The sequence below is a fragment of the Tenrec ecaudatus genome, chromosome 5 (genome assembly GCF_050624435.1).
Source record: "Tenrec ecaudatus isolate mTenEca1 chromosome 5, mTenEca1.hap1, whole genome shotgun sequence".
Lineage (NCBI taxonomy): Eukaryota > Metazoa > Chordata > Mammalia > Afrosoricida > Tenrecidae > Tenrec > Tenrec ecaudatus.
Genome location: NC_134534.1, coordinates 178,653,399 through 178,679,563, shown reverse-complemented (window position 1 = coordinate 178,679,563; position 26,165 = coordinate 178,653,399). Strand labels below are relative to the sequence as shown.

At 50.8% G+C, this 26,165-nt stretch overlaps 1 protein-coding gene across 14 annotated transcripts in view; it reads left to right on the top strand.

Annotated features, from left to right (window-relative positions):
• SVIL (supervillin) overlaps positions 1-26,165 on the top strand; it is a 270,082-nt gene that overhangs the window by 192,870 nt on the left and 51,047 nt on the right. For 7 of the 14 annotated variants that reach the window (XM_075550348.1, XM_075550351.1, XM_075550346.1 and 4 more), the window contains 11 exons: positions 336-416; positions 2,569-3,459; positions 3,855-4,025; positions 4,991-5,025; positions 5,857-5,918; positions 6,198-6,337; positions 9,701-9,944; positions 10,427-10,976; positions 11,792-11,996; positions 19,481-19,610; positions 24,220-24,267. In XM_075550348.1, the coding sequence (XP_075406463.1) occupies positions 336-416; positions 2,569-3,459; positions 3,855-4,025; positions 4,991-5,025; positions 5,857-5,918; positions 6,198-6,337; positions 9,701-9,944; positions 10,427-10,976; positions 11,792-11,996; positions 19,481-19,610; positions 24,220-24,267 (2,557 nt within the window). The remainder of the gene's footprint in view (positions 1-335; positions 417-2,568; positions 3,460-3,854; positions 4,026-4,990; positions 5,026-5,856; positions 5,919-6,197; positions 6,338-9,700; positions 9,945-10,426; positions 10,977-11,791; positions 11,997-19,480; positions 19,611-24,219; positions 24,268-26,165) is intronic. The other 7 variants (XM_075550353.1, XM_075550354.1, XM_075550352.1 and 4 more) reach the window with 7 other exon arrangements.

Here is a 26,165-nt window from a genome sequence, read left to right as displayed (position 1 = left end):
AATGTCTGATATCGGGGGTCGGCGTATGATGAACGGATTCTCCTTTCCAGTGCCTCCGATGCCTCATCTAACATCGTGTGCGGGGACTGTCAGCACATTTATTTCTGCCTCTTAATTTCAGTAGTGAACACAGTCCAAAGGCCATGGGAATCCCTTCGAATGGTGACACACCCCTGGCATGACTGGTTTGTGTACACCATCCGCCACAAGAATGTATTCTTTTCTTGATGAAAATCAGCCCCTGCAATGTCTTTGCTTTGAATAAAGTCTGTGTGTATGTTGACATTTTCAGAGGAAATTACATGATTTTTCTTTTCTTTTTTTGTACACGGTAGTGTCGGGAAACCCAAACATGAGTGGTTTCTCCAGAAAGATTCTGAAGGGGACACACCTTCGCTTATCAACTGGCCTTCCAGGTATATCTGAGGTTGAACCTCTGGCTGCTGTGTCCCAGACGCTTGACCTAGCCCCTGATTTGCCTTACCCTTTCCACACCTGAGCTAACACTCACTCGCCTCTCCCCTCTCCCCTCTCCCACAGTGGGGCGTTGGAGAATCTTGTGTTCCAAAGGAGGCAGCTACTTTCTAATTGTTTGCTTTCCCCTCCATTGCCTTAATCTCTGTGGTTCCTCCTCCTTCGGGTAATCTTTGCCCAGGACGGCCTCTGTTCCCTTTCCTCACCCACTTGTCCACACCTCACCAGTTGGGGGCAGGGATGAAACACACACACACACCTGCCTGGTTTCCTTCCTGTCCCACTAACCAGCCTGGGCTTCCTCTGGTTGTCCCTCCTCCCCGCACTGCCGACTTCTCTCTCCTCATGAGCCAGCGGTGTGTTTTCAACAGTTAAACTTACGGTACGTGCCTTTGAAAGCGGACAAAATCCCCGTCATTTCATTTTTAAGGTTGGGGGCAGGGAGAGGCAGTAAGAACTGAGGAGTCGTGGGCAGGACAAAGCACCCATGTAGTGCGTTTCCTCACAGTCACTTTGTCCCCGCTGAGGACAGAATTCCGATTGTCTTTGCTTAGAGGCACACATTCCACGGGCGGACTGGAACCACATTTCAGGCGTCTTTGGGTTTGCAAAGGTTAGGAGTCTGAGAAGCTCCAACACTGGCTAGTCGCTAGGAAAAATAACCGCCCGAATGCTGCCCCACTCCGCACTGAGTGATTATTCAAAATAACTGCTTTTTATGTGCAAGCTTGGGTTTTTTTCTTCAACTACCTAAACCCAGATATTTTGCACCTGATGTTGAAAAATGGGTAGTTAAGAATTAAGCAGACGTTTTCATCAAATGTCTCAGGGTGTACATGTCAGGAAAGAGAAGATTCTCTTCCATAAAGCGTACAAAGGGGCTTCCGAAAGTTCACGGGAAAATGGAATTAAAAGATCATGCCATTTTCCAACAGGCCTTCTGAAGCATTCCCCCGTCACATGTCAGCGGTGGTTAGTTTTTGGTAACTAATCGTAACGGTCTCACGTTCTCCAAGGAATCCCCTCCCTCACTCCGAAAGCATTCGGGACTTTTTGAAAGGCGATCTCCATCCATTACCCATTTGCAGACTCCTGGCGTTTGTTTCCAAACGTCAAGCTGAGCACTGGCTCACAGGAGCACCCGTCTCACTCCTCTTCCTCAAGCACAAGGCCAAGTGCGTTGCAGCTTCACTTTACACGTGCAACCGTAATGTCCACTGCAGAGATCAGACTGAAGCCTGCAGGCTCAAGGCGGGCCACTGAGTTGCCTAAGGCCACGAAGCCAGCCCTGCTGAGAGCTGAATTGAGGTGTTCTCTCTAGGACCCCACAGCCCAGCCTCTGGGCTACTTTGTCTCTGTGGTGATAGAAATTGGCCTGGAGCATTTGAAGAGAGGTGTGCTTAAATAGCTTAAAAACAACCAGAACAATTTCTTCTTACATTCACTTTTTTAAAGAAAGAACCTAAGAACAGCTCTTGGCGGGTGGAGGGGGTGGAGGGGACACCTTCAGTGCGTCTGTTCTTCCACAACGATCTTTTCTTGTGGTTAGGGGTGATGTTGGCCAAACTGGGCAGCTGTGTCTTGTGCGTGCGACAGTGCCTTGCCTTGCGAACAGCCTGCAAAGGCTGCCGGGTGGTCAGTCAGCCAAAGAGAGATGATGGCTGATGGTGAAGTGCTCCCGAATGCTCTGACATGTCCGGGAGACGAGGACATGATGCAGTTGGGGTTAGCAGATCCAGCTCCTTCTACAGGCCTGGACGGGGGGCATTCCCCCGGCCCCAGCCTCCTCCGCCTGCCCGATGCACCCTGATGGTGCAGTCAGAAGCTTCGCCTGGCTTCTTCCTGGGGGCTCAGTTGGTGAGAATAGGACAGCTGCTGTGCCACGCTGGCACGCGTAGGCAGATTAGAAAACTCGGTTCAAAACCGCTCATCTGATTCAAGCAGTGCTTTCCTAACATTAAACACCTCCCTCCCCCCAAAAAAATATATATACTTAAAAGTTGTTCTCCCTTGTTAATCTGTGACCACGCGTGCTTTCTTTCCCTTGAGCAGTGACCGCGCTTCCCAACGGACCCCCCTTTTTCTTTCCTAAAGAGTAAAGGTTAGAGAGAAATTGGTGAAGGAGGAGAGTGCGCGCAGCAGCCCGGAACTGGCCTCAGAGCCCCAGACTCAGAGAAGCCATCAGAAGGTGTCACTGCGCTACCTGCCCTTCCCCTCCGAAAACTCCGCTTTCCACAGGGTCCCGAGCAAGGCTGTTGGCGCCGCCCGCCAGCCGATCCGGGGCTCCGTGCAAGCAGCAGATGCCATTCACACCGCCAAGCTGGTGAACCCCGAGAGGATCTTGAAGTGCAACTGGGCGGAAGCAGCCCCGCAGCGTGTAATAAAGCCAGCCCCTCCAAAGGTCCCCGAAGGTGAGAGCAGGGGTAACCCGGTTCTCCACATTTATGAGCCAAACGCAGAAGAGGAGGAGTACTTCGCTGAAGCTCCCGGCAATAGCAGGAAACCACTTTTGGAGGATCCGGGGCTCGTGAGAAGCCACGGAGAAGACCTCTCTGGAGAGGAGGGCTTTGGTGAACCAGCTGTTATTAGCACACTCACCTTGGGGCATCAGAAGGAGCAGCCAGATCACCTACCACAGCCACCGAGAGGCCAAGAGCAGCCCGCCCAGAGAATGGGCAGGGCGGAGATGGGGTCCGGTCTGCAGCCTGAGCCTGAGTCCGTAGACACCGGCTTGGCAGAGCCTAAGAAGGAAGTTTCCCGCAGGAAGCGCAAGATCCTCACCCGCTCATTCTCTGATTACACCGGCCCCCCTCAGCTCCAGGTCTCCAAGTACAAGGACTCCGTTTTCAAGCGGGAATCCAGGCCAGAGAGTCCTGAAGCCGAAGGGCCCTGTTCAGAGGTGGGCATGGTAGACACCAAGGTCTCTGTCGCCCAGCTCCGAAGTGCATTTCTGGAGTCAGCCAAGGCCAGCAAGCAACCCGACCTGTAGGTGATGTTTGCCACGCACTGCCCATGTGTCACTTGCACGTCGTTGACAGACTTAGCCACTACCCAGCGTGTGTCACATCCCAGTCAGATGCGGTTAGCTTAGCTCACAAGTGTGCAGGGCAGACGGCACGAGGACATGGCCCTGGAACTAGCATTGTGCTTCTGCCTACTAACAGGGTGGTAGAGTGTTGGGTTACTGGAATGTTCTCCCTCCTTTTGCGCATGGTAGAGGCATGCAGAAGGATTTAGCAGCACTCCGCCTTCACTCATTGTGATGCATAAATATTTGCCTTCTTCTCTCCCTGTCTCTCTCTCCACCCCACCCCACCCCCCTCCATCTCTCTGTCCACCTGTTCCTCTCCCATGTACTCTCCACCCCATGATTCAAAAAGCCATCCACGGGCTGAGAGGTCAGCCAAAGGAGTTGGCTCCCCCACCAATATCGAATGGGAGAGAGGGTCCCGGAAACCAAGACGCTATTTCTCTCCTGGTGAAAGTAGAAAGACTTCGGAGAGATTTAGAACTCAACCCATAACCTCAGCAGAACGAAAGGAGTCGGATAGGTAGGCGCATGTGTGTGTAGTTAGTTCTGCAGGTCTAGGAAAATAAGAGAGATGATGGAGGGGGTTTTACCGAAGCGTTAGAACCGATCCCGTTAACATAGGATGTTGGTGATTCTGCGATTCTTCGGCTCTTCAATAAGGGATATTTATCGGGCTGATTTAAAGGTACTTTTAAAGAAGGCTTGACCTTTACAGTGGTCTCACAGTATGCAGTTCTGAATCACATTTAGGTGGTGTGGGAAAGGCATTGATTATTGTACTGGGATGGTTTAAGATGGAAGAAATGTGCATTTTCTTCATTTAATATTTGACCAGGGCTCTTTTCATATTAATATTTTTAATGCTCTAATGCCCTGTCACATGAGGATCCAAATTGTGTATTCACCAGTTTTTATAGTGATGTCAACCAAAGCCTTTCGTCTCCATACTTAAAATAAATGTCTGCTCATTTGTTTTATCTGAGTTTTGATATTAAATTATGACATTCTGTTGCATAGAAAAGGAGCCCTACACATTAGGCTGCCAACCACAAGCCCAGCAGTTCAAAGCCACCAGTCACTCCTTAGAAGAAAGACGAGGCTGTCTACTCCTATAAAGAGTTACAGTCTCGGAAAACCCATGGGTCGGTTCTACCCTGTCCTGTAGGGTCACTGGGAATCAGAATCAACTTGATGGCAGTGAGTCTGTCTCTTGTTTATTACATAGGAATGATCAGGGCTGTCTGAATAGCTGTCATCCGTCCTGTTCAATAAATAAATCATCCGTAGCCTTAGTTTCCTCCACGAGTTATGTGTTTGGCTGAGCTCCTGCACACACACGAGCTCCACTGCATCGGCCTCACTGGAATCCACCCCCGATGTTCATTGCCTCTGAGTGTTGACTTTGCATATGATGCTGTTGGATGGGGACCTTCTACTCCCACCAGCTAATGCTTTATTACTATTGTGTGCTAATGTCTTCCCTAGATCTACTCCAAATTCAGAAATGCCGACTGCTGAGGGCAAGTATATTTTCATTGTTCTTCTTCCTCCTTATCCTCCCCACCCAGAGTAGAGTTAGGATTAGGATTTGGGCCTTTGGAGAAACTAACGCTGGTGGAACAGAGAAATCCCTCGCCTTTCTGCAGGCCTGCCTTTCTGGGAGTGCGAGACAGTCTAGTGGAGTGCTTCAGAGAAGCGCATTCTGGAGCTGGAGAGTCGTGGTGGCCGAGCACTATTAAATTAAGACCCTGGTACAGGCGGGTCTCCTCCTGCTGGTATTTAGCCGTAGAGGAAGTGTAGAGTATGGTGTATGAAGAAGCCCGGGCCGGGGAAGGGGGGCGAATGGGGGTGCAGAGTGGTTAAGTGCTCGGCTTCTCGCTCCAAGATCAGTGGTTCAAGCCCAATAGCCATTCTGTGGGAGAAAGATGTGTCAGTCTGCAGCCGTAGAAATGACAATGGGAGGCTTGTGGGGCAGTTCTAGTCTGCTCTGTATAGGCTGCCTTCTGTGTGCGCATCGACTCGGCACCCATGAGTGTGCGACCAGATGAGGACTTTTGTTTGCTTATTTTTCCTGTAAAACCTCTTCTCTGCTCTTAGTGAGTCGGGCATTGCAGCAGGCTCTTGGTGCCTTTGCAGGGCTGGGTTGGGGTTGGCTTGAGTTGAGAGGAAATCAGCACCTGTTCACTGAACAGATACAGTGGGCCCTGCCCAAGGTAGGGATAGTGCCAATGGCCCTATTGCGTGCCCCCTCCCTAGGTTGCCCAGGGTTTCCCGCCAACTTTGAGCAGCTTCTCAGGAACTTCCATTACATTTTCTAACACGGCTCGGCCTTTCTGTGCGGTGTCTTGCAGGTGAAGAAACGGTTGATGAACGAGCCAAGTTGAGTGTGGCTGCCAAGAGGCTTCTTTTCAGGGTAAGCTGTCCCCCTAAGGGTTTAATAGGAGTCGGGGTGTAACGGGGTGACCCTGCTTCACCACCCCGCTTCCCGTGCCTCTGGGCACTTCAGGGGGCTCTGCAGTTGGGCTGATCCACGTGACGGTGCCCTTGTGTCCCTCCCTGTCCAGTTCGGACACATCAGCAAATATTTCTGATGGGGATGCATGCCTCTCAGTCTGTCCCCTCCCGTAGGAGAACAGAGGCGAGACACGCCTTCCCTGGGATTAATAGGGCTCCCGGTGTCTCGAACTCTTAGGAAATGGAAAAGTCGTTTGATGAGAAAATCATTCCTAAGCGGCGCTCAAGAAACTTGGCGGTGGAACAGAGGCTCCGGCGGCTGCAGGACAGGTCCCACACGCAGCCAGTCACCACCGAGGAGGTGGTCATCGCGGCCACGTGAGTCTGCCCGGGAGTGGCTTGGCCTGGGCCCATGTCTCCTCTTAAACAAAGAGCCCGGGATTTTTAAGTTTAAAAACAAAATGCAAGGGGACAGTGAGATGGCTCCCCCAGAAGCCCCTGGGGGATGTCAGTCCTCAGGGAGTGTCCAGGCCACTGCCTTTCTCAGCGTTGTCACTTGATTCGTTGCCCTTGGTTCCCCTGGGGCATCCAGGTGGCTCCAGGTTTCTGCCACCTGCCGCTCAACTGAAGGTTGGGGAGTGGACCTCGCCCAGCGATTCCATGAGAGATGGCGGGTTGGGCTTCTCACCAGGAGGGCAACCCGGAAGACAACAGGGGCCAGCCCTACTCTGGAACCCATGGGGTCCCCGAGAGTGGGAACGACTCAACAGCAGCTAACAACCCCACGCCCGTTGTAGCTCCTAGAAAAACTTGAAAGGCGAATTCTGTTTTACTTTTATTTGCTTTGCCGGTGCCTTCTAAGGAGCCCTCCCTGCTTAGTGGTTACGTGTTGGGCTGCTAGCAGCAAGGTCGGTTGTTTGAAACTACCAGCCGCTCCTTGAGAGAAAGATGAGGCTTTCTACTCCTGTAAAAAGTTACAGTCTCAGGAACGCACAGGGGCAGTTCTACCCTGTCCTATAGGGTCACTATGAGTCAGCGTTGACTTAATAGCAGTGAGCTTGGAGCTAAATTCACACACACACACACACACAGACACACACACACACATACACACACACACACACACACACACACACACACCCCTCTTTTCCTGAAGAAAGTAAAGTTCATTCATTCCAGACCTGAGAGGCCTCTCTGTCCAAGTGTATGTCTGTGAGCCTGTGTTAAGTCAACTGGCTTCACTCCTGCCTCCAGTTGTTTCTCAGCTTCCTGGTGTGTTTGTGAAGAAATAAGTTCGTGTGCTTATTTGGAACTCTTAGGAAGCCAGACTGGCTTTTTACTAAGCATCATGTGTATGGGTGGCTGCTATGGACCTCTGGTGGCATAGCGGGTTCTGCCTTGGGCTGCTAACTGCAAGGTCAGCAGTTCAAAACTACCCACTGCTTCTTGAGAGAAACAAGAGGCTTTCTACTTCCATAGAGAGACACAGTCTCAGAAACCCACAGAATCAGTTCTACCCTATCCTACAGGTTTGCTATGAGTTGGAATTGACTCGATGGCAGTGAATTTGGTTTGGAACTTGGTTAGAAAGCAGCACCAACTAGCAGAAGGCCCCAAACAGTAACCAAACACCAACGATCACCCTGCAAGGCTCAGGGACCCACTGTGCTGTGTTTCCCACAGGACAACACTGGTTGTGAAAAATACGAAGTGGAGAACAGTATTCTAAAAACCTGGAACGAGCTACTTATTTTTACTTGATGCTTAATATTAGTTTTTGTTTGCTCTTGCATCAATTTTCCAAACAAAGACACCTGTACTTAAATATTTAAGATTTCAAAAAGTTTATGGGAAAAGTCCGTCAGCCTCTCTCTTGATTTTTTCCATGAACTTTTTGAAACCCGCTTGTAAAGCTGCAAACCTTTCCCAGCTGGAAACGCTAGTCTGTTCTCTGGTTTCTTACATTCAGAATTGCTTTCCAAGCTCTGTTGTGATTCCCCCTCCTCCTCAAAGTACTTAGCAAATAAACGTGGTGAAGTATTTGATTTCGCTTTTCCGAATTTACAATGCTTTCCTTAACGCTTCTTCTTCTCTCTCTCTCTCTCTCTCTCCCTATGAATTATCCTTCTTTGGCAAATGGCTTTCAAAGCGAACCTATCCCTGCTTCCTGTTCTGTGGCCGCCCGCCCTGTCATGGCAGGACTTCCTAGTCCCACTCTAGCTAAGAGCACTGTGCAGCCCGCCAGGTACTGGACAGAAGTAGCTGCATGTGGCATCGGGTGCAGAGGTGCCAGACAACCGCGCATCTTGACGTCTCCAATGCCTGCTGCTGTCTGGCTCACGAGCCCCTGCCGTGAGAGGTTCCGGCACTGCCGCATCTGCTTCTGTCAGAATGCACAGCCTGCATGAGAACACCTGGTCTCTCCATCTGTCCAGTGTGCTCCCACGGACCCGTCTTGTCTTGTGTCTGTTCTTCGTTGCAGCCGTCATCCCTAAGCCACCTCATGCCTTCCTGCAGTGCTAGCGCCTAATAAAGGTTAACAGAGCAGTTGGGGAGCTAACACGGGTGCTGAGGTTTGGACAACACATGCAGACCAAGAGAGACGCGGAAAATACCCTTCCTAGGGTGACAGTGCTGTTATAATACTTTAGTGTCTGTATGCAAACGTTGTAAATGTGTGGTGTTTGGAAATTGTGTCCTTAAAGCATGCAGATGACAACTTACCCCTTGCCCCCCACCTTTATCTAACTCTTTGGGACTAATCCAAGAAGGGCGAGAGAAGCCAAGGGCCACCGGGAAAGAAGGCTAGTGCCGGGCTCCACGTCGCTGGGACGTGGGCTGCCCTCAGAGTGTGCGGCAGCTCAACATAGACTTTTAAGCTCAGGTTGCTTTTCTTAACAGCCTCTGGGTGCGCCTGCAGCCCAAATAACGGCTCTTTTGTCTTGGGCAATGTGTGAATTGGTCATTCAGGTGTGGGGGGGGCATAACCCGCTTCAGATTCTCCTGCACACCTGATTTGAGAATTGGCTTTCCCCAGGAAAAATATACTACCAAAATAGTATATGGTCTGGAAAAGCTCCCAAGAGACTGAGAAACCATACAAATCAGAAGCTTCCTACTCCAGTGGGAGGGGGTGGGGCTGAGGGGTGGGGGAGGGGCGGCTTCTGTTTTCTAGATACAGGAAAGTTTACGTTTAAGCCATTTCAAAAACCTGAGTGCTTTTGAGAGCCAGGTAAAGCAGTGAAATTTTTTTTTTAATTAGGTCACTCCTGTCTAGCTTTGGAAAGCAAGAACAGAAAAGCCCTGTAAGGCAAACAAGGTGTTGCCCAAAAGTGACTGCACTGTTCCTAACTGTTTAAGGAGACCACCTTCTGACATTCCTCTCTCGTGTCTGACGGTGCCTTGGGGTCTGCCTCGGGATGCCTGTTAGCCCGACTTAACCATACAGCTTCTTGCTCTAAGTAAGACAGCTATATCCAAGCAGCATTTCAGTTCCTTAGATGGGAAACCCACTTCTTAGAATGATTCGGAGTGGAAAGTCTGCTCTTTCTGCCATTGATGATGCTCCTGCCCGGTCTCATTTGATAAGCAGTGATAAGAACCTGGGCCTAATTTAGGAAGGGCCAGGAAGCCCCTTTGCCAGGTTGGGCCCACGACACGTCCACAATGAATTTGTGGACACGGTTGGCGGGGGAGCCTTCTTGGTCTCTTTATGTACTGGTGACTCTGTCTTACTCTCAGATTACAGGCATCCGCTCACCAAAAGGCATTAGCTAGGGACCAGGCAAACGAGGGCAGAGATGCTGCTGAACCAGGCGAACCTGATTCCTCCACGCTCAGCCTCGCAGAGAAGCTGGCCTTGTTTAACCAACTCTCCCAGCCTGTGTCCAAAGCTATTTCCACCCGAAACAGAATAGACGTGAGGCAGAGGAGGATGAATGCGCGTTTCCAGACGCAGCCCGTGACGCTCGGAGAGGTGGAACAGGTGGGTACACTGGTATCAGCGACCTGTGCCGGTTGGCCCTGAGAACACAGGCGCCCAGAGCCACTCCCAGGTCAGTGGTGGGGGGGTTAAGGCAGCTTACTGCTGAAGGCTGTTACCTGTGGGTGATTTGGTAATAACTGAATGCCTGTGAAAGGCGATCTTGCTAGGTGTGTCTGTCCTCCTTTGCATAAGCCGCTTATAGACATCATCGAGACTAAGTCCGTTTGCAAGAGTCTGTATTCACAACTTGCTCCGGGTCTAGGAGATGACTTTCAATGAGATAGATACCTTATATAACTGTACACGGTAAGGGATTACCAGGAAGCTAAGCGGTAGGATTCTGCCCAGCGCGGCATGAAGCCTGTCAGTCTACCAACATAAAGCAACCCTGTTGCTGCAAGGTATTTGAAATCATCATTGTCCTTCTGAACTGTGTGTGTGTGTGTGTGTGTGTGTGTGTGTGTTGTGTCCCTCCTCTCCAGGTCCAGAGTGGCAAGCTCATTCCATTTACACCGACCGTCAACACGTCTGTATCCACCGTGGCACCTTCCATCACCCCAATGTATGCTGGGGATCTGCGGGCCAGGCCACCTGTGGATGACCACGCAAGGGCCACCGACGGCCAGCTCCCTCCCTCGAAGGACAGCGCAGAGGCCCCGGTCAGAAGCATTTTGAAACCCCCAGGGGAGCAAAGGATGGATGGTGAGAGCAGAGGAACGTCGTCAAGAGACGTGGAGGCTGGAAGCAAGCAGGTCTCGGCCGATAGGAACAGTTGGGCTAAAATGTATGAGGCCGTAGAGGAAGCAGAACGCCCCTACCCCGCGCTTCACCGGGCCAGAGAGGGAGAGGCTAAGTGTGCGGTCCCCAGAAAAGGCAGCCTGGAGCCGGCGAACCCTCCCGAGGATGAGCTGAAGGACCTGTCCACGCCCCAAAGCCCGGCACTGGGGACCCTGGGCGCGGAGGACGGGCCGCCCTTTGAGGAGAGAATGGAGATGGTGGAGAGTGTGATGAGAAGCAGGTTTTCTCTGAGAGGTAAGGCATGGCGGGGCGCACTGCCCTCCACATTTACGAAGCCAGGGTCAGGTGTCCTGTGTCTGTTTGGCTAGTTACACGTGCCCTGTGAAGCGGCAGAGGCTGTAGACCAGATTGGTGCCAAGGCTGCATGGAGCCAAGGCGCCTGCTCCCACAGCACTCTTCCCCCTTCCCTTGACCTTGCCCATGGCTTCACCCACTTCCCTGCAGGGAAAACAATACCCAGCGCTCCTTTTACCTCCAAAAAGAGGCTTTGGTCCCTCCGCTGCTGATGGCGTGCCCTCGAAGCACAGCTGGGAGAGGCCCCTTCTAAGCACAGGGCTAAGGACTCAAACCAATGGGTCCCCCGGGTGTGCTTTCCAGCCTCTTTCTTGCTATGCTCCTGGGTTTTTGTTTTGTTTCTTTTTTTGGTTTTGTTTTTTGGCATACTGACAAGTGTGAACGGGACTTGAATCCCCTCGCTCGTTCGTGGCCATCAAGGGAGACCGTGTGCAGTTAATAGGAAGGGTTTTCACGTGTGAGGGGGGCACGCTTGAAATGTGCAAGTCTCGTCTATGGGGCATTCCACAGTGTGTCTGGGGCATTCCACAGTTGACGGGAGAAAGGCCGATTGTCCTGATGTGCTCTGCGGAGGGCCGGCACCCACGGAGACGCCTGGCCTCCTCCTCGCAGCGCTGTAGATTTGCATAAGGCCAAAGGGATCGGGTGACCTGTGTCCAAGCCTGAGCTCAGAGGACTTGACTGCTAGGGTTGACAGCAGCAGGAATGCTTGCTGGAGGAGTCCCTGCTGACGCTGCTCCTCTCCTGGTCCACAGCGGAACTGGGGGAGCCCACTGGGGAGCAGAAGGCTGACACTCCAGCAGCAAGCCCAGCCTCCTGGAGGCAGCAGGAGTCAGCAGAACATGGACTGGAGCAGTTCTACAAGAGTCCCTGTGCCATGTTTGCTGCCGGAGAGATCAGAGCGCCTTTGATGGAGGGCCCCCTTGACTCGCCCAGCAAAACCATGTCAATCAAAGAAAGGTAAAGAGAAGCATGTTCTTGGGGGGGGGGCAGCGAGGTGGGGGAGAGGCATTCGAACCTTGGGTGGTTCGGTTTGTGCAGAAAGGTCCGCCAGAGGGGCACAAGGAAGTCACACCTTCAAGTAGGGCCGAGGGCTGTGTGATGCTGGCAGAACCCGGGTGGGCAGTCCCGTCACACAGTGGTGGGCTTCGGGGTTGCTAGGTGCCATGGTCTCGGGTCCAGCTCACAGCACAACAGAAGGGAACACTGCCCTGTCCAGCACCAGCAGTGGCCATCCCCACAACTGTCCCTAAGCTTGAGCCCATTGGGGCAACTGCGGTGGGTGTCATACCATCTCCTTGAAGGCCTTCCTCTTTCTCCCTGCCCCTGTCCTCTGTCCTCGACAACCCTTGTTAGTGAACTGCACTCCCCCTCCCCCAACCCCACCCATCTCACCCCAAGTGCTTGGTTGGTCATGTTGATGGTGGGCCTGGCCAGATGAGGAAGCCAACTGGAACATACTTGTTTCTTAGCAATTTGTTTATTTCTTAGCAATTCCATCTCCTCTCTGTATATTGGATTCTCTGATGATCTAGTGATGGGACCTCTTGACACTTCGGATGCCTGTGGCTTCCCAATGAGTCTCCCAACTGTTGGTGACCGTCTGTCCACATAACCCAGGGGTGGGGAGGCTTTGTCTGCCACGGCCCAATTGGATCATTCTTACATCCATCGAGGGCCAGACTGGTCAAACATGGATTTAAGTCACCCCCAGTGTTTCCATGTGATCTGTAGCGGCACGGTGAGTCAGAATCAGCTTGATGGCAGTGAGTTTAATGTGATGGCTGGTGCTTCTCTAGGGTGAGGCATGTGATGATTGGCGGTGATGTTCCTGACCCCCCCTGATGTCAACCGTCTACAGAAGGAATAAGATGAATTCAATGCTGGATTTACATCCGTGGGGTCTGATTCTAAGGTCTGCTGCTTGTCCAGAGAGAGAGGCGGTGACTTTTCTGAATGGCATTTAGAAATGTCCTGTCTGACAATCCCTATGATAGATTTCATTTGAGTCTTGTGTTCGTTTGGGTGGACTAGAGAAACAAAATCATATACACTCATATGTGTATACAAAAGAGGTTTATATAGAAGAGCAATTGAATATTGAGAAAACATCCCAGCCCAGTTCAGTCCAAGCCCATAAATTCATTATTAACCCATATTTGGTACCAGTCTATAGATTCCTCTTCAGACTCACGCAACACATGCAATGACACTGAATGCAGGAAGATCACAGGCCAGTGGGTGGAAAGTCTTGTGGATCCAGTGGTGGTAGAGGTATCAGTGCTGGTAAGGGTCTCCATGTGGTTCCTTTAGCTACAGGGGAAATAAGCAGCCAGAGATGGGACAGTGATAGGAATTTGGGGTGGAAAGAGGTCAGGTTCATGTCCCCGTGTGATCAACAGCACCGTGATTCCTCACTGCTCCTTAGGGTTCTGTTGGCCATTTCTCATCACCTCCCACCTTTCAGAAGGCCAATTGCTTCGTCAATCGCAGGCCAGTGTTAATTTTTGTAGATAAATTTCAAACTGCCCAAGACTCTATGTCAACCCGGGATGAAACTCTCCTTCCTTTATTTGGTATGTTTTAAAGCCATGCTTTTTTTATGTTGGACATTAGTTATTTAAAAAGAACAACACACGTTCAACAGATGCTACCTCTTCCTTCTGGCCAATTAATACACTGGTTGAATCGTATTTTCACAGTCACCTGTCTTTACTTAAAATCCACAGTAAATTTGACCTACTACAGCACCCTCCTGGTCACAAAGGTCAAACTCTTGGCTATAAATCACTATGTTGGCAGTTTGAACCCCTGCAGCAGCTCTGTGGGGTGTTAGGGGGTAAGGAGCGGGAGAGACCTGGCAGTCCACTACAGTAACAATCCAGGCAAGAAGACCCCCTGGGTCAGTTCTACTCTGAGACACGCCGGGGGGTGGGGGGGCATTGGGTCAGAATCCACCCCAAGTCACCCATCCACACAGCAGTAGTCTGAGGGTGTCATGGAGTGCAGAAGCTGAGTAAGAGGAGGGATGGCTTGAATCAGACAAGCTCTTGGACCCCTGTTTTGTGTCAAAGCCAAGGGAGAATTTGATCCCAGAGTTCAGGGTGTCGACCGCTAGTCACATGAGAAGGAAGAGAGAGCATTTAAGGAAATGAATGATAAACATCACTTACACACATTTTCTAAGGAGCTCTGGTGGCACTGTGAGCTAAGCATTGGGCAGCAAACCACGTGGTCTGTGGTTCAAACCCACCGGCTGCTCCAAAGGAAGCCAATGAGGCTGTCTGCTCCTATAAAAATGTACAGTCTCGGAAACCCTAAGGAGCAGTTCTGCTGTGCCCTAAGGGGGTCTTTCTCAGTTGGAATCAACTCAATGACAGTGGGGTGTGTAGATATCTGAAGGTATGCTGGGGTGAAATCCCAACAGGAAATGTGAATGTACCCTCCTCTGTCGCGGACTTCTGAAGATCTCCCATCTTGGGGAGTCTTCTGTCTGTTGGAACCTGGCACTATGGATGAAGGCGCCCGACCTCCATCCGCTGTGCAGTCAGTCTTCATTGACATGCCAGTTTTAGGTAAATTTGGGTTTGACCTTTACCTTTCTGAAAACACTTTTAAAACCTGTTATAAAATTCCCAACCCCCACGCCCAAATATGTGAGATGCTATAAAGGTGCGACTTCCCGGACAGGCGCTGCGACTTCTCAGGAATTCAGGGCTGGGGCCGAGCTTTCTGGGCACAGCCTGGGGCATGCTCGAGTGTCCCAGCATGCACAGGGTCAAGAGAGTCAAGGATGCTGGTTAACCAGTCAGCTCCTGGGTTCATTTTTTTAATCTGGATTTAAAGATAGGCAAAGGGCATTGTATGCCGCGGCTATTTATAATATGTTCAGTGAATGAAGTATATTGCCAAATAAAATCACCTGCCTGGCCTGGACAGCATGTTTGCTTGTCCTTTGCTAAAAAGCACAGCACTGCCTACATTTGAGCTCCATTGCTCACAGCTGCTTCCAGAGGGAGGCTCCAGGCCTCTTATCAGATTTCATAATTTTACCCAAATAAAATCATGGAGCATGACCCATTTCAAACAGGAAGGTGACTCACATATCTGCCCGGGGCTTTCCTTCCCCAGAGTTTGAGGTGACTGTAGACAGTCTCATGTCTCTACGGCCTTCCTCTAAGGACCTCTTTTGAGTCGAGGAGCCTGTGTGACCCGTGAGTTCGAGGCGAGCAGCCCCCAGCTGGTCTGCTTTGGGGAGTATTGTCGCTCTGACCCACACAGAAAGAGGCCGCTGGGTGTTTTCCTGGTGCAGCTGTTGGGTGGACTCAAACCACCAAGCTTTCCATTCGCAGTGGAGTGCTTGGCCATGCGTGTAGCTGGCCGCCTTCACCATCTCTTAACGGTCTCATTTCACCAAAACCTGTTTGCTGGTGAGTCGACTCCGACTCCATTTGTCCAAATGGAAGTTTGCTCCTATGAGTTTTCAATGCACGGTTCTTCAGAAGTAGATCAACCAGGACTTTCTTCCGAGGCAACTTCTGGGTAGACTTGAACTCCCAACCTCTGGGTGAGTAGCCGAGCACGTCAGCGTTGGCACCATCATTTTAAAAGGAGGAGCTCAAATGTCTGGGGGGTCCTGTTTTCCTTGAGGACCATGAGGTGAAGAGACCGGGCCCCAGGGGCTGGACACCCCCTCCCCCGCCTGAGCATGCTGCCACCCAGTTGGTCTAATGAGGACAGGATGAGGGGACAGAGGTCCGCTAGATAGAACAGTCCTAAAGAACCTGCCCTGCCCTCAAATCGTCCTTCCCCATCGACAGTGTCTGCCTGGAACTCACGGGGAACTCAGTTTCATATTTAAATCCCCAGAAGTAGAGTGTGGGTTAGCAGATGTCCGACCTCGTCACCTCACAGGTCCCACGAACACCCTCTGCTTCGGATCTGTGATTTGCTGCCTCATTGAACCAACCCCCAAACCAAACTCACCGCCATCGAGTCCGATGCCGACTTATAGCAACCCTACGGGACAGGGTAGACCTGCCCCCGGGGGTGTCCAAGACTGTGAACTCTTGACTGGAGTAGAAAGTCTCATCTTTCTCCCAGGGAGCAGTGGGTAGTCTTGAACTGTTTGGACTGCGGTTAGCAGCCCGATGCCTAACCCACTGTGCCACCCATCAGGGCTCTGGTCAATTTCTCAGCCCCCCTCCTTTTCTGTCGCCGATGTATTCCTCCACTAAAGCCGCCTGGCTCCTTCCTCCTGTCTGCAGCTAGTGAGGCAGGACCTGATGTGGGCAGTAGTCAGTCACCAGTCAGCCCCTTCTGAAATCGGTGGGCCCCGGTGACTCTCTGAAAAGGGAAAGAGCTGCGGAGATCAGGCACGTGTCTGATTCTCCTGCCACCCATGGGACCCATCCGTTTGCCGAGTGTCTGGAGAACTCATTCTTTTCAAGCAAGGCTCTCCGGTGCTTGCAGCTAAAGCAGCCCTCTCGGCCAGCATCTGCCCTGCTGGAGAATCCAGTACTGTGGAAAGGAGAGGCGATAGCGCTCGAGGGAACCCAGCAAGCCTGCGCTCATGGTGCGCCCTGACCAGACCTGAAGGCTAATGGGCTATGCTGTGCCACTTGGTAGATGGCAGCCTTAGACTAAGCATCTGCCAGGGCCTTCAACGATCAAATCGCACTCACTTTGGCCGCTGCTCACAGCCCTGCCCGCTGCTTGAAGTGCACGGGGAGTGAGTTCCGGCGCCCAGGACCAGGTGTGGTATGTCACTGCTCACTCATCCTTTGCCGTGCCTGGCCCTGCGGGCAAAAGGAGGCTGCGGGAGGAGAGAGCCCTTTTGGAAGAATCCCCTGCTCTCCTCAGCTTGTGGAACAAGAAGTCAGAAATCCCTACCAGTTCTGACTCATAGCGGCCCCTAGAGGACAGGGTGGAACTTCCCCTGTGAGTTTCTGAGACTGTAACTCTTCACAAGAGTAGAAAGCCCTGTCAGGCTCCCCAGGAGCAGCTGGTGGTTTCGAACTGTTGACCTTGCAGTTAGCAGCCCAACACATAATGTTTACAAACTGTGCTCACCAGGATGAATTTGATTGATTGACTTTTTTATTAATTCTCATGTGAAATCTGATCTTAACAATAAAATCATGGCTAAGAGAGAGGATTGTCCAATCGTGTAACTCCAGGGAGAATTGAGAGAGAAACTGGTTCTGAGTCTCGTTTGCCAGGAGACCAGCAGCCCCATCGTCACAGGATGTGGAAAGGGAGGGAGCAAGTACTTCTTTCGGTTCTCTACAAACTATTCTCTTAAAGTCTCCCTTACAGACACCTGGAAACCTTTGAAATTCCTAATGTAGCATGCAACCAATCGTTTAATTATTTCATCTCGTTAGAGTCTTCTTTTTTTCCCTCACTAGGCTAAGACTGACTCACCCACATGAACTGGAACAAAGAGAACTCTTAGTCAGGATACAGTGTGAGATGCCGATGGGACCATTCAGGGCCATGTCCATTCAGTTGTCTGGTGCGTGGGCTAGCCGGGCCACAGACCGTGCAGTCTGTGTTTGGTTGGGGAGGGCGAGGAGCTCGTGGGAGTGGGTAGCGGTGTTGGTTGTGCAGCATGGTAAGGAGTGGTGTCACTGAATGGCACACGCACAGATGGTTAGAGGGCGCATGTGTGGACGTGTGGGTTCTACCGCAATGGAAAGCCACACAGCCTTGTTGGTGGACTGTGTTTGCCTCAGAACCACCCCGCCCACCCTCTCCTCTAATCCTGCCCATCGCCACGGGATAGCACAGAGCCTAACTGTCCCGCAGGTTTCCCAGGCTGCAGATCCTCATGGAAATAGCCTGTCATCACGTCTTCCTTCGCCACAGAAGGGATTCGAACAAGCGGCCTCTTCTGTTAGCAGCCCCATGCTGCCAGGACTGTACTCGTGCTCGTTTAAAGGCTGTGGCTCACCAGGCTTGGCACAGAGGGGAAGAGAATCCCCCCCCACATCCCCCCCCACATCCCCATCCCCCTCCCCTTAAATGATCTGATCATGAGTTTGAATGAGTTTCATCATCATCATCATCATCATCATCATCTCTTTCTACCATTGTGAATTAGGTGAGGATTTACCTTATCAGGTTTACCTGCTAAGATCATCATTTCGTATTCACAGTTTTAAACAACTGGTCCAACCTCCTTGCTGCTTGCTCTGTTTGGGGTCCCCCATCTCCTGTCTTCAGTGTATGTTCTTCCTGTCACCAAAGTGAGGACCAGCCTACGCTCTGCTTGTCTCTTCCCTCCCCACACCTGGTCACTAGTTCCGTGAGATTGCAAACCCTTTCTTTATTATTGTTATTTTTAAATACCAGTGGTCTCATACAATATTTGTCCTTTTGTTTCTGACTGACTTCCGTCAGCAGAATGTTCTCCAAGTCCCTCGTGTCACCGATCCATCGTTATTCTGTAGCAACGCGTAGCATTCCATTGCTGAGCTCCATTTGTGCCCATGCTCGTTCCTGTATTGTATTTGCCTTCATTTCATTTCATTACACTACAGTTAGCTGGAACAGCTGGTCCCATCTTACTAAAATCACCTTTCCCTGCTTAGAGCATCCAGCTTTCTGTCAGGTCCCACCCTAGCTGAGTTAAAGTAGGTTAGGTTACACATTGCAGTTAATGAGATTCTTTTTGTGTGTGTATAGCTTTTCCCCAAGGAAAGTTGAAGTAATGGTAATTTTTTAAGAGGCGGGGTGAGAAGGGAGAAGGGGGGATTGTCAAGAATACTTTCTGCATTGAGCTGATAGAATGGGAAGACCAGGTTCGTGCAGAGCAAAAGAACAGGGCTCAAAGTACAGGAAGAGGCACCTCTCGCCTTCCACCTAGGTGACAGTGAATGATATTGGGAGGTTTCCAGTGGGGTTTGTTTGTTTGTTTTTCTGTAGTTTGGTGTTTATTGGTTCATTTCTGCAACATTTTCTGAAAATTAAAAACCACTTCCCAGCTGCAAGCTCGGGAATTCAAAACCACAAGCTGGCCCGTGGATGGAAGACGAGGCTTTCCGCTCCCATAAAGAGTTGCAGTCTCTGACAGGCACAGGGGCAGTTCTATCCTGCCCAGTAGGGAGAGTCGCTATGAGTTAGCATCCACTCCTTGGCAATGAGAAAGAATGCCAGTTTATGTGTTGTTTCACCAAGTGGCCAGAAAGGGTCACTAGAAGGCATGTTTCTCCCTGGAGAGTGACTTGACTGCTTCAACCCAAGGGAAAGAAGATTCCTTCGCTGGGCTGCAGGTCCAGCCATCCGCTGTGGGTTCCAATCAAATCTGAGAAAATAAGATCTTTGGTGCCTCTTATTCTTCCAGACAGTGCAACCCAAAGGGGTTCAAAGTAGAGAGCCGCGGTTTTTGCTAGCCAGGGCTTTGCTGCTGACGTCTTGGGTCCCTGTTGCTCTGCCCTCAGGTTGGCGCTGTTGAAGAGGAGTGGCGAGGAAGACTGGAAGAACAGACTGAACAAGAAGCAGGAGTACAGTAAAGGGTCCGTCTGCAGCAGCCTGCATATTCAAGACACGGAGCAGTCACTCACGAAGAAGGTAAAGATTCTGAGTTCGCAGGCGGCCTCCTGCCTGGCTCAGCCGCACATCAAAGGGACAAGCATGCATAGTCTAATCACCCACCTGGGCAGCATCTGCGCTTTAGGGCATTCAAGTGCACGCTTAGAATCACTGCCGCTTAAGCAGCTGACAAGGATCCCGAGTAAAGTCTTGAGCTCCTCAGCCCCACCTCCATAAGGCATCAACAAACCCAACCTGCTTTTCTGAGGCGTGTGCTGCAACTCCCAAATAAGGCCTTCTGAGCAGGGACATTTAAGGTATTACAAAAGGCTCCATGATGAAATGCCCCGTGAGCAACTAACGGTTTGGAAATTGCACATGAAACACGGACTTGCTTTTAGGAGGCAGATGCTTAAAACCTCAGGGCGCAAAATAAATCCCTAATGATGTCCAGAGAGTGCTTACTTCCCTCACATTTCCAAGTATGTTTCATGATGGACAAGTTTGTTTCCCAGGGAGACTCCTCGCAGGAATGCATAGCATGTATCTTTATTTCCTAAGTTTAAAGAGTATTAAGACACCAGCATCAACTCTAGCACACATTTCATAGGCAAAAGCAGTGGTGTGTTGCTAATACAATAATGACCAGAAGGAGCCCCTGCCATGACACCTTGGGCTGCTAACTACAAGGTCAGCAGTTCAAAAAACCCAGCCCCTCAGAGGGGGGACTATGAGAGGCAGTGTGCCCCGAAAGATTTACAGCCTCAAAAACCCTATGGCAGGTCGCTGTGAGTCGGCATTGACTTGATGGCAGTGGGGTTAGCTTTAGAAGCGTGGCCAGCTCTTGACCATTTGCAAGCCGCCTAACTGCTTCTCTGCGGCCCGACTGTGACCGATGATGGCCTTGTCAGCGGGAGACAAGTAGGGTGCCTGTGACCCTGCTGAGGCAAGTGGCTAAGATGAACAGTCTTTAAATAGAAAAACTAATAATAGAAAGGCATGTCCAACCAAGTGACCCCCCCGGCCCCTCCTAGTTCTGACCAAGGTGGAGCATCTGTGGAAGAGAGAACTTGGGGACACGACCTTTAGGAATCGGGAACCCGACACGCTGAGTTTGTGGGTGAGAACAAGAGACAGACAGAGTTTGGGTGCTGTTTCACAGTCCATCTGGTGCTGCTGTGTCTCTAGAAGTTAAATCAAAGCACCGGTTTGAATTTGATTTTTGAATTTGAGGCGGGGTTTTTTGTTTATTTTTTAGATAGACTGTACCTGGTGTTAAAGACAGTGACACAAGACATTTTCACCCTCAGCCATTTGTAAAGCTTTCAGATATATCGATAAATAGATATATAGCTACATAGAAGCCTTGGGGGCTAAGGGGCACAGGAGCGCTCCGCCCGTGCTGAGCAGGGCATCTGCTGCGGGCACTTGCTCTCCCTCCTGCTCCTCAGAAGCCTCACTGAAGTTAAAATAAGCTGGGGCTATTTTCAGCTGTGGTGGCAGACACAGGGGTTCTCAAGTCCTGTGGAGGTCAAGTGGTTTCGGAGTGTCCTGGTCATCCCTGGGCCTCATGCCCTCGTGAGGGCAGGCAGTGGGCTCATCACACTTTCTACCTTGGACGCCTGTCAAAAGTCACTGTCTGGGAAACTCATAGGACCAGTTATACTTTGTCCTGCAAGCTCACCGTGTGTTGGCATCAACTCGATGGCAGGGAGTTCTGTTTGGATTTTTATTTAGCTGTAATCTAGTCCTAAGGACCCCGACTGGCACTGTGCGTTAGATGTTGGACTGGTAACTGAAAGATGGTCAGTTCAAATCCACCAAGCTACTCTGAAGGAGAAAGATGAGGCTGTCCACTTCGGTAACAACTTACAGCCTCTGAAACACTATGTAGGGTCTGTGCATTACATCGATTCAATGACAGTGAGTGGGTACTCCAGCCAGTCAGGTAAAGTGCCTTAATCCTGGACAGTGCTAAGACAAAGGAGCCCCCGGTAGCACTGTGGGATAGACATTAGGCTGCTAACTACAAGGTTGACAGTTCGAACCCACCAGCCGCTCCTTAGGAGAAAGATGAGCTACTTGCTCCCTAAAGATTGTCAGCCGCTGGAGACTTAAGAAGCAGTTCTACTCTGCCCAGTAGGGTCTCTATGGCTTAGTTTGGGGGTCTGGGTGTTAAGGTGATCCCTACCCCTCTGGGAGGAGATATGCTTAGGATGTTGGTGCGGGCCCGAGGGACCTCTCTCCTTGGAGTGGGTCTAGACTTGCTGTGACACACAATTAGGATGCAAACATGCAGATAACATGTAGACATCCACTGGTAGCCTTATCTCTTAAAAACTAAAATAAAACACACTAGTGTCCATAACATTTTAATGTAATCGGATATCATCATCTTTCCACATTCAGCAGAACCTGTGGGGGCTGGAATTTGCCAGGACTGCCTCATTGTCCCTGGTCTCCTATGTGTAACACCCTTTGGTGGAGTGGACTTGCCCCCATCCTGTTACTTTGTATTCAGTGGGAAAGATGTGCGTTTTCCTGCTCTGGCAGGTTTCTTTCTGAGAGCCAGGTTCCGGCTTCCACAGGTCTTGCTCTATGCCCCGTCTACTAGGATATGTGATAGGTCCCACTCTGTTTCATACCAGCTTCTTTTTAAACCCACTGTGGACAGTGCACATCAAGTGGATCCCAGGAGCCACACATGGGCGGCAGGCTGCCACACTGGACACAAATCTATGTGGAAGCCACAGATATGAATAACTGCCGGCCAACACATTCCTACATGGTAGACTTCATTGTTTCCAATGAAAATACTCCCACGGGAATCTAGTCCTCACAGTGGGACATGAGAAATTAAGTTAAGCTCAAGATCCCAAATGTTGGAATCAGCAGGAGACTCACTCACTAGCGATCCCAACAGGGGCGCAGGACCTTTAAACACATCTTCTTCTGACATGTCAGACCTGGACAGAATTGGTCCTGGCCACTGATCCCACATTGCCCCCGGTCACCGTGGGATGCACTGAGTGTAGGCCAAGCAAGTGATCTGGTGGGTCTCCATCCATGCCATAAGTCCGAGTCTTCAGGACTGGGGGTGAAATTACCTCAGTGGGAGACCCACTGAATGTGGTTAGCGACTACGTAAGCAGCAGCACCCTAACTATAGCGTGCAGATTAGTTGTCCTTTCTTACGCTGAGAAGCAGTGTAGAAAGTCTATCACGATTGTGTTCCTCCCCGCTGAAGACAGTCTGCCATCTGTCCGTAGTCTTGATAATGGAAGCCCATTTAAAAAGCCAAACCTTGAAGAAGCATAATAGAACCGGCAGGTTTCTGTCGGAGCTTTTTCCTCAAACAAAACAAATGTGAACTATCCAGCATCGTATTTTGGGTCCTCTGGGGAGCCCTGGTAGCCCAGTGGTGATGTGATGGGCCGCCAACCACAAAGTTAGCAGTTTGAAACCACCTTCGGCTCCACGGGGCACAGTCGAGGCTTTCTGCTGCCATAACAGCTAGTGTCGGAGATCCACAGGGGCGACTCTGCCCTGTCCTGGGGTGTGCCACCAGGAGTCGAAATCGACTCAGTGGCATTGAGTTTGGTGTTTTTAAAAATATGATTAAAAGAGGGGGGAAACACCTACTCTTCTGACCTTTAAGGAAGCGAGTTGAACGTTTTGCTTTCTGCGTTGCAAATCTGTCTGAAAGATGATATAATGTGGCAGAAGTGATCTGCTGACTAATAGGACCCTTGCTCCTTCCTGCCCCTCCCCACCAGAAACTAATCAAAAACTGAAAACCAGCGTGGGTGACCTGGAGCTGTGAACATTATTAGCAATCCTTACCCAGCAGGCTCTGCACAGGCTTCGTTTTCTCTCCTCCTTCTCACCCTCCCTGTTGCCCGAATCCATAGTCCCCGTCCTTAGTTGAGTCTAGGCCAGCGCCAGCAGTCTGATAGAAACGTTTCAGCTTCAGGTGGCGAAGGGTCAGCTGTAAGATACCACTTGCTGGCTGCACTTGGCCCGGTCCGCATCGTGGGACAGGGTACATGTGAGCCGGGCTGCTACACGCTTTCCTCCAGGGTAATTCACCGGGAAAAGAAAAAGGTGGGAGGAAAGAAACTTGTCTTTTCCCAAAGAGTCTTAAAAATGTGTTTCAAATCCTGCCCTGTGTCTGAGACCAGCATCATAGCCGAGAATCTGCCATGCTTTGAAGTCCTGGACCAGCCAGTCAAGGGGAGCTCAGATATCCCCCAAACCAGGGCCTGAAAACTCCCCTAAGCTGAGCCTGCCACTCCCATGATCTAAGTGCCTGCTGTCATTGCAATTCCCAAATCACAATTCCAAGTGAATCTAGTCCAGGTGAATCTAGTCCACGTGGTTGGGGAGGAGAGCGGGGGCTGGTGGGGAGCGCCCTGGGAGGGGGGTGGGCAGGGAAAGGCTGGCCGGTGTGAGCCAAACAGCCGAATGTTGAAAATTATCCTCCTGCTTGCAGGCTACGAATTTAGTTGGTTGCCGTGCCTGCCGCCCGCCCGTGTGAGCATGCGCACGCTTTCTGCTAGTTGAACCCCCGGCTCTGAGTAATTGACACCCCTGCTAGACCCCTGCCCTCCAGCCCCCTGCAATGGTTCCTGTCTGTTTCAACCTGTAGGAAGAAGGAGGATTTACAGATGATAATTCCGTTTCTTATCTGCTTTGGGTAAGCCTGACTCTACCCGAGGTGTGGTCGGTCCACTTTAAGGCTGGACCTTATCCCTCACCCTCTTCATTTCTGTCTTCCGTGGCTCCTGGGTTGGCTGGCTTTCCTGAGGTACGAGGCCACCAGTATCCAGATGCAAGGCTGATCTGGTCACATTGATTTTTTTCTTTTAATGTTAAAACTGCCAAGGAAAGCCATGACCTCCCACCGAGCAGCTCGGTAGCTTATATCAATGGTAGTCCCACCCTGGTAGCCCACTGGTTTATTCCTGCCCCAAACTGGCCAGGTGTATTTTACTGTGCATGAGTGAATTGGTGGTGGTAGCATGGTTTTAAAAACAAAGTAGACAAATAGAAAGGGCTTTCTTGGAAAGAAAAGTGAAATTGCAATGAGTACATTAACATGTAAGGGGCCCTGGGCGCACAGTGATTAAATGTTCACCTACTAACCCCAAGGTTGGTAGTTCAGAGACCAGCTTTTGTGATTACAGACCTGGACGCCACTGGGGGATCTTCCCCTCTGTTCTTCGGGATCCCTATTAGTCAGAATTGCCCGATGCTAGTGGGTTCGGTTTTCTCTTTTTCTTTTGATTTTTAAATTAATATTGTGTTAGAAAAAATAGCCTTATTTTCGCCTCTCCCCACCCCACTCTGGTATATCTCTTCTCTTCTCACCTCTAATCCTCTTGCTTTGCTCTATAGGAACCTGTTTATGCTTCCACTTATTCTCCTGCTATCCCTGCTGCCCATAAACACCTGTCTTTTGTCTCTATTAATCAGGTGAGGAAAAGCCTGCTCTTGGTCAGCCTCATTGCAATTTCTTAGCTGTCGGGAAGCACTTTTCTTTCACTTGAGAAAGAAACCTTTCTGTGTCTCACCGTGTGAATGTATGGGAGAGAGTTAAGTGTGTGAGAGAGTGGACGTGAGAGAGAGAGATATCCAGTCCAGTCTTCAGAGACTGGTCGGTGTGAGGCATGCATACCCTATCCTCGGCTCAGACTTTTAGGTAGCCCTGATCATGTTCCTGAGACAAGTTTAAGAAAATTTGCTCTTTCAATCTCTGCACTAACGGAAGCCACAAACAAAAACAAGTTGCTGACGAATTGGTTCCAACTCAGGGGGACATTGTGTGGTCAGAAGAAGACTGTGCTCTGTAGCATTTCCACAGGTCCCAAGTCTACCCCAGAGTGCCTCTGACGGAAGGCCAGGTGTCCAACTGCCCCCCACATTGGCCATGGAGCCTAGTTGTGCTCTGCCCACTGGGGTCACAGTGAGTCAGGGTCAGTGCCATGTCAACAGGTAAGGGTGCCTCCACCTGGAAAAGGACCCCATGCTTTGACTTCTGCTAGAGGATTCGTGGTTAGTAGAGGTGACCTTTGACTGAAAGGCTTGGGGTTTCTGATGCTAAATCGGCAGGCTGTGGGCAGAAGAGGTGTTGGTGGGTGCTATTCACCCTCCTCTGTCAATACAAGCTCTCTGCCGTTCTTGTTGGCCTTTGTCACAAACAGGAAGTGACAGCAGGTGCTGTGACAACTCAGGAGACTCGGGGAGAGGCAGGCAGGCCACACACACACACATACACACACACGTACTGTCCCTCACATGGACACACACATTGCCATGCACACACTGTCACACACGTGCATATTTCCATGCACACACACTCACCCACACCTTGTCCCTCACACATGTACACACACACTCCCACTGTCCCTCATGCACACAGTCACACACACACTCCCACTGTCCCTCACGCACACAGTCACACATACACAGTCACACACACACTCCCACTGTCCCTCATGCACACAGTCACACACACACTCCCACTGTCCCTCACACACACAGTCACACATATAGTCACACACACACTCCCACTGTCCCTCACGCACACAGTCA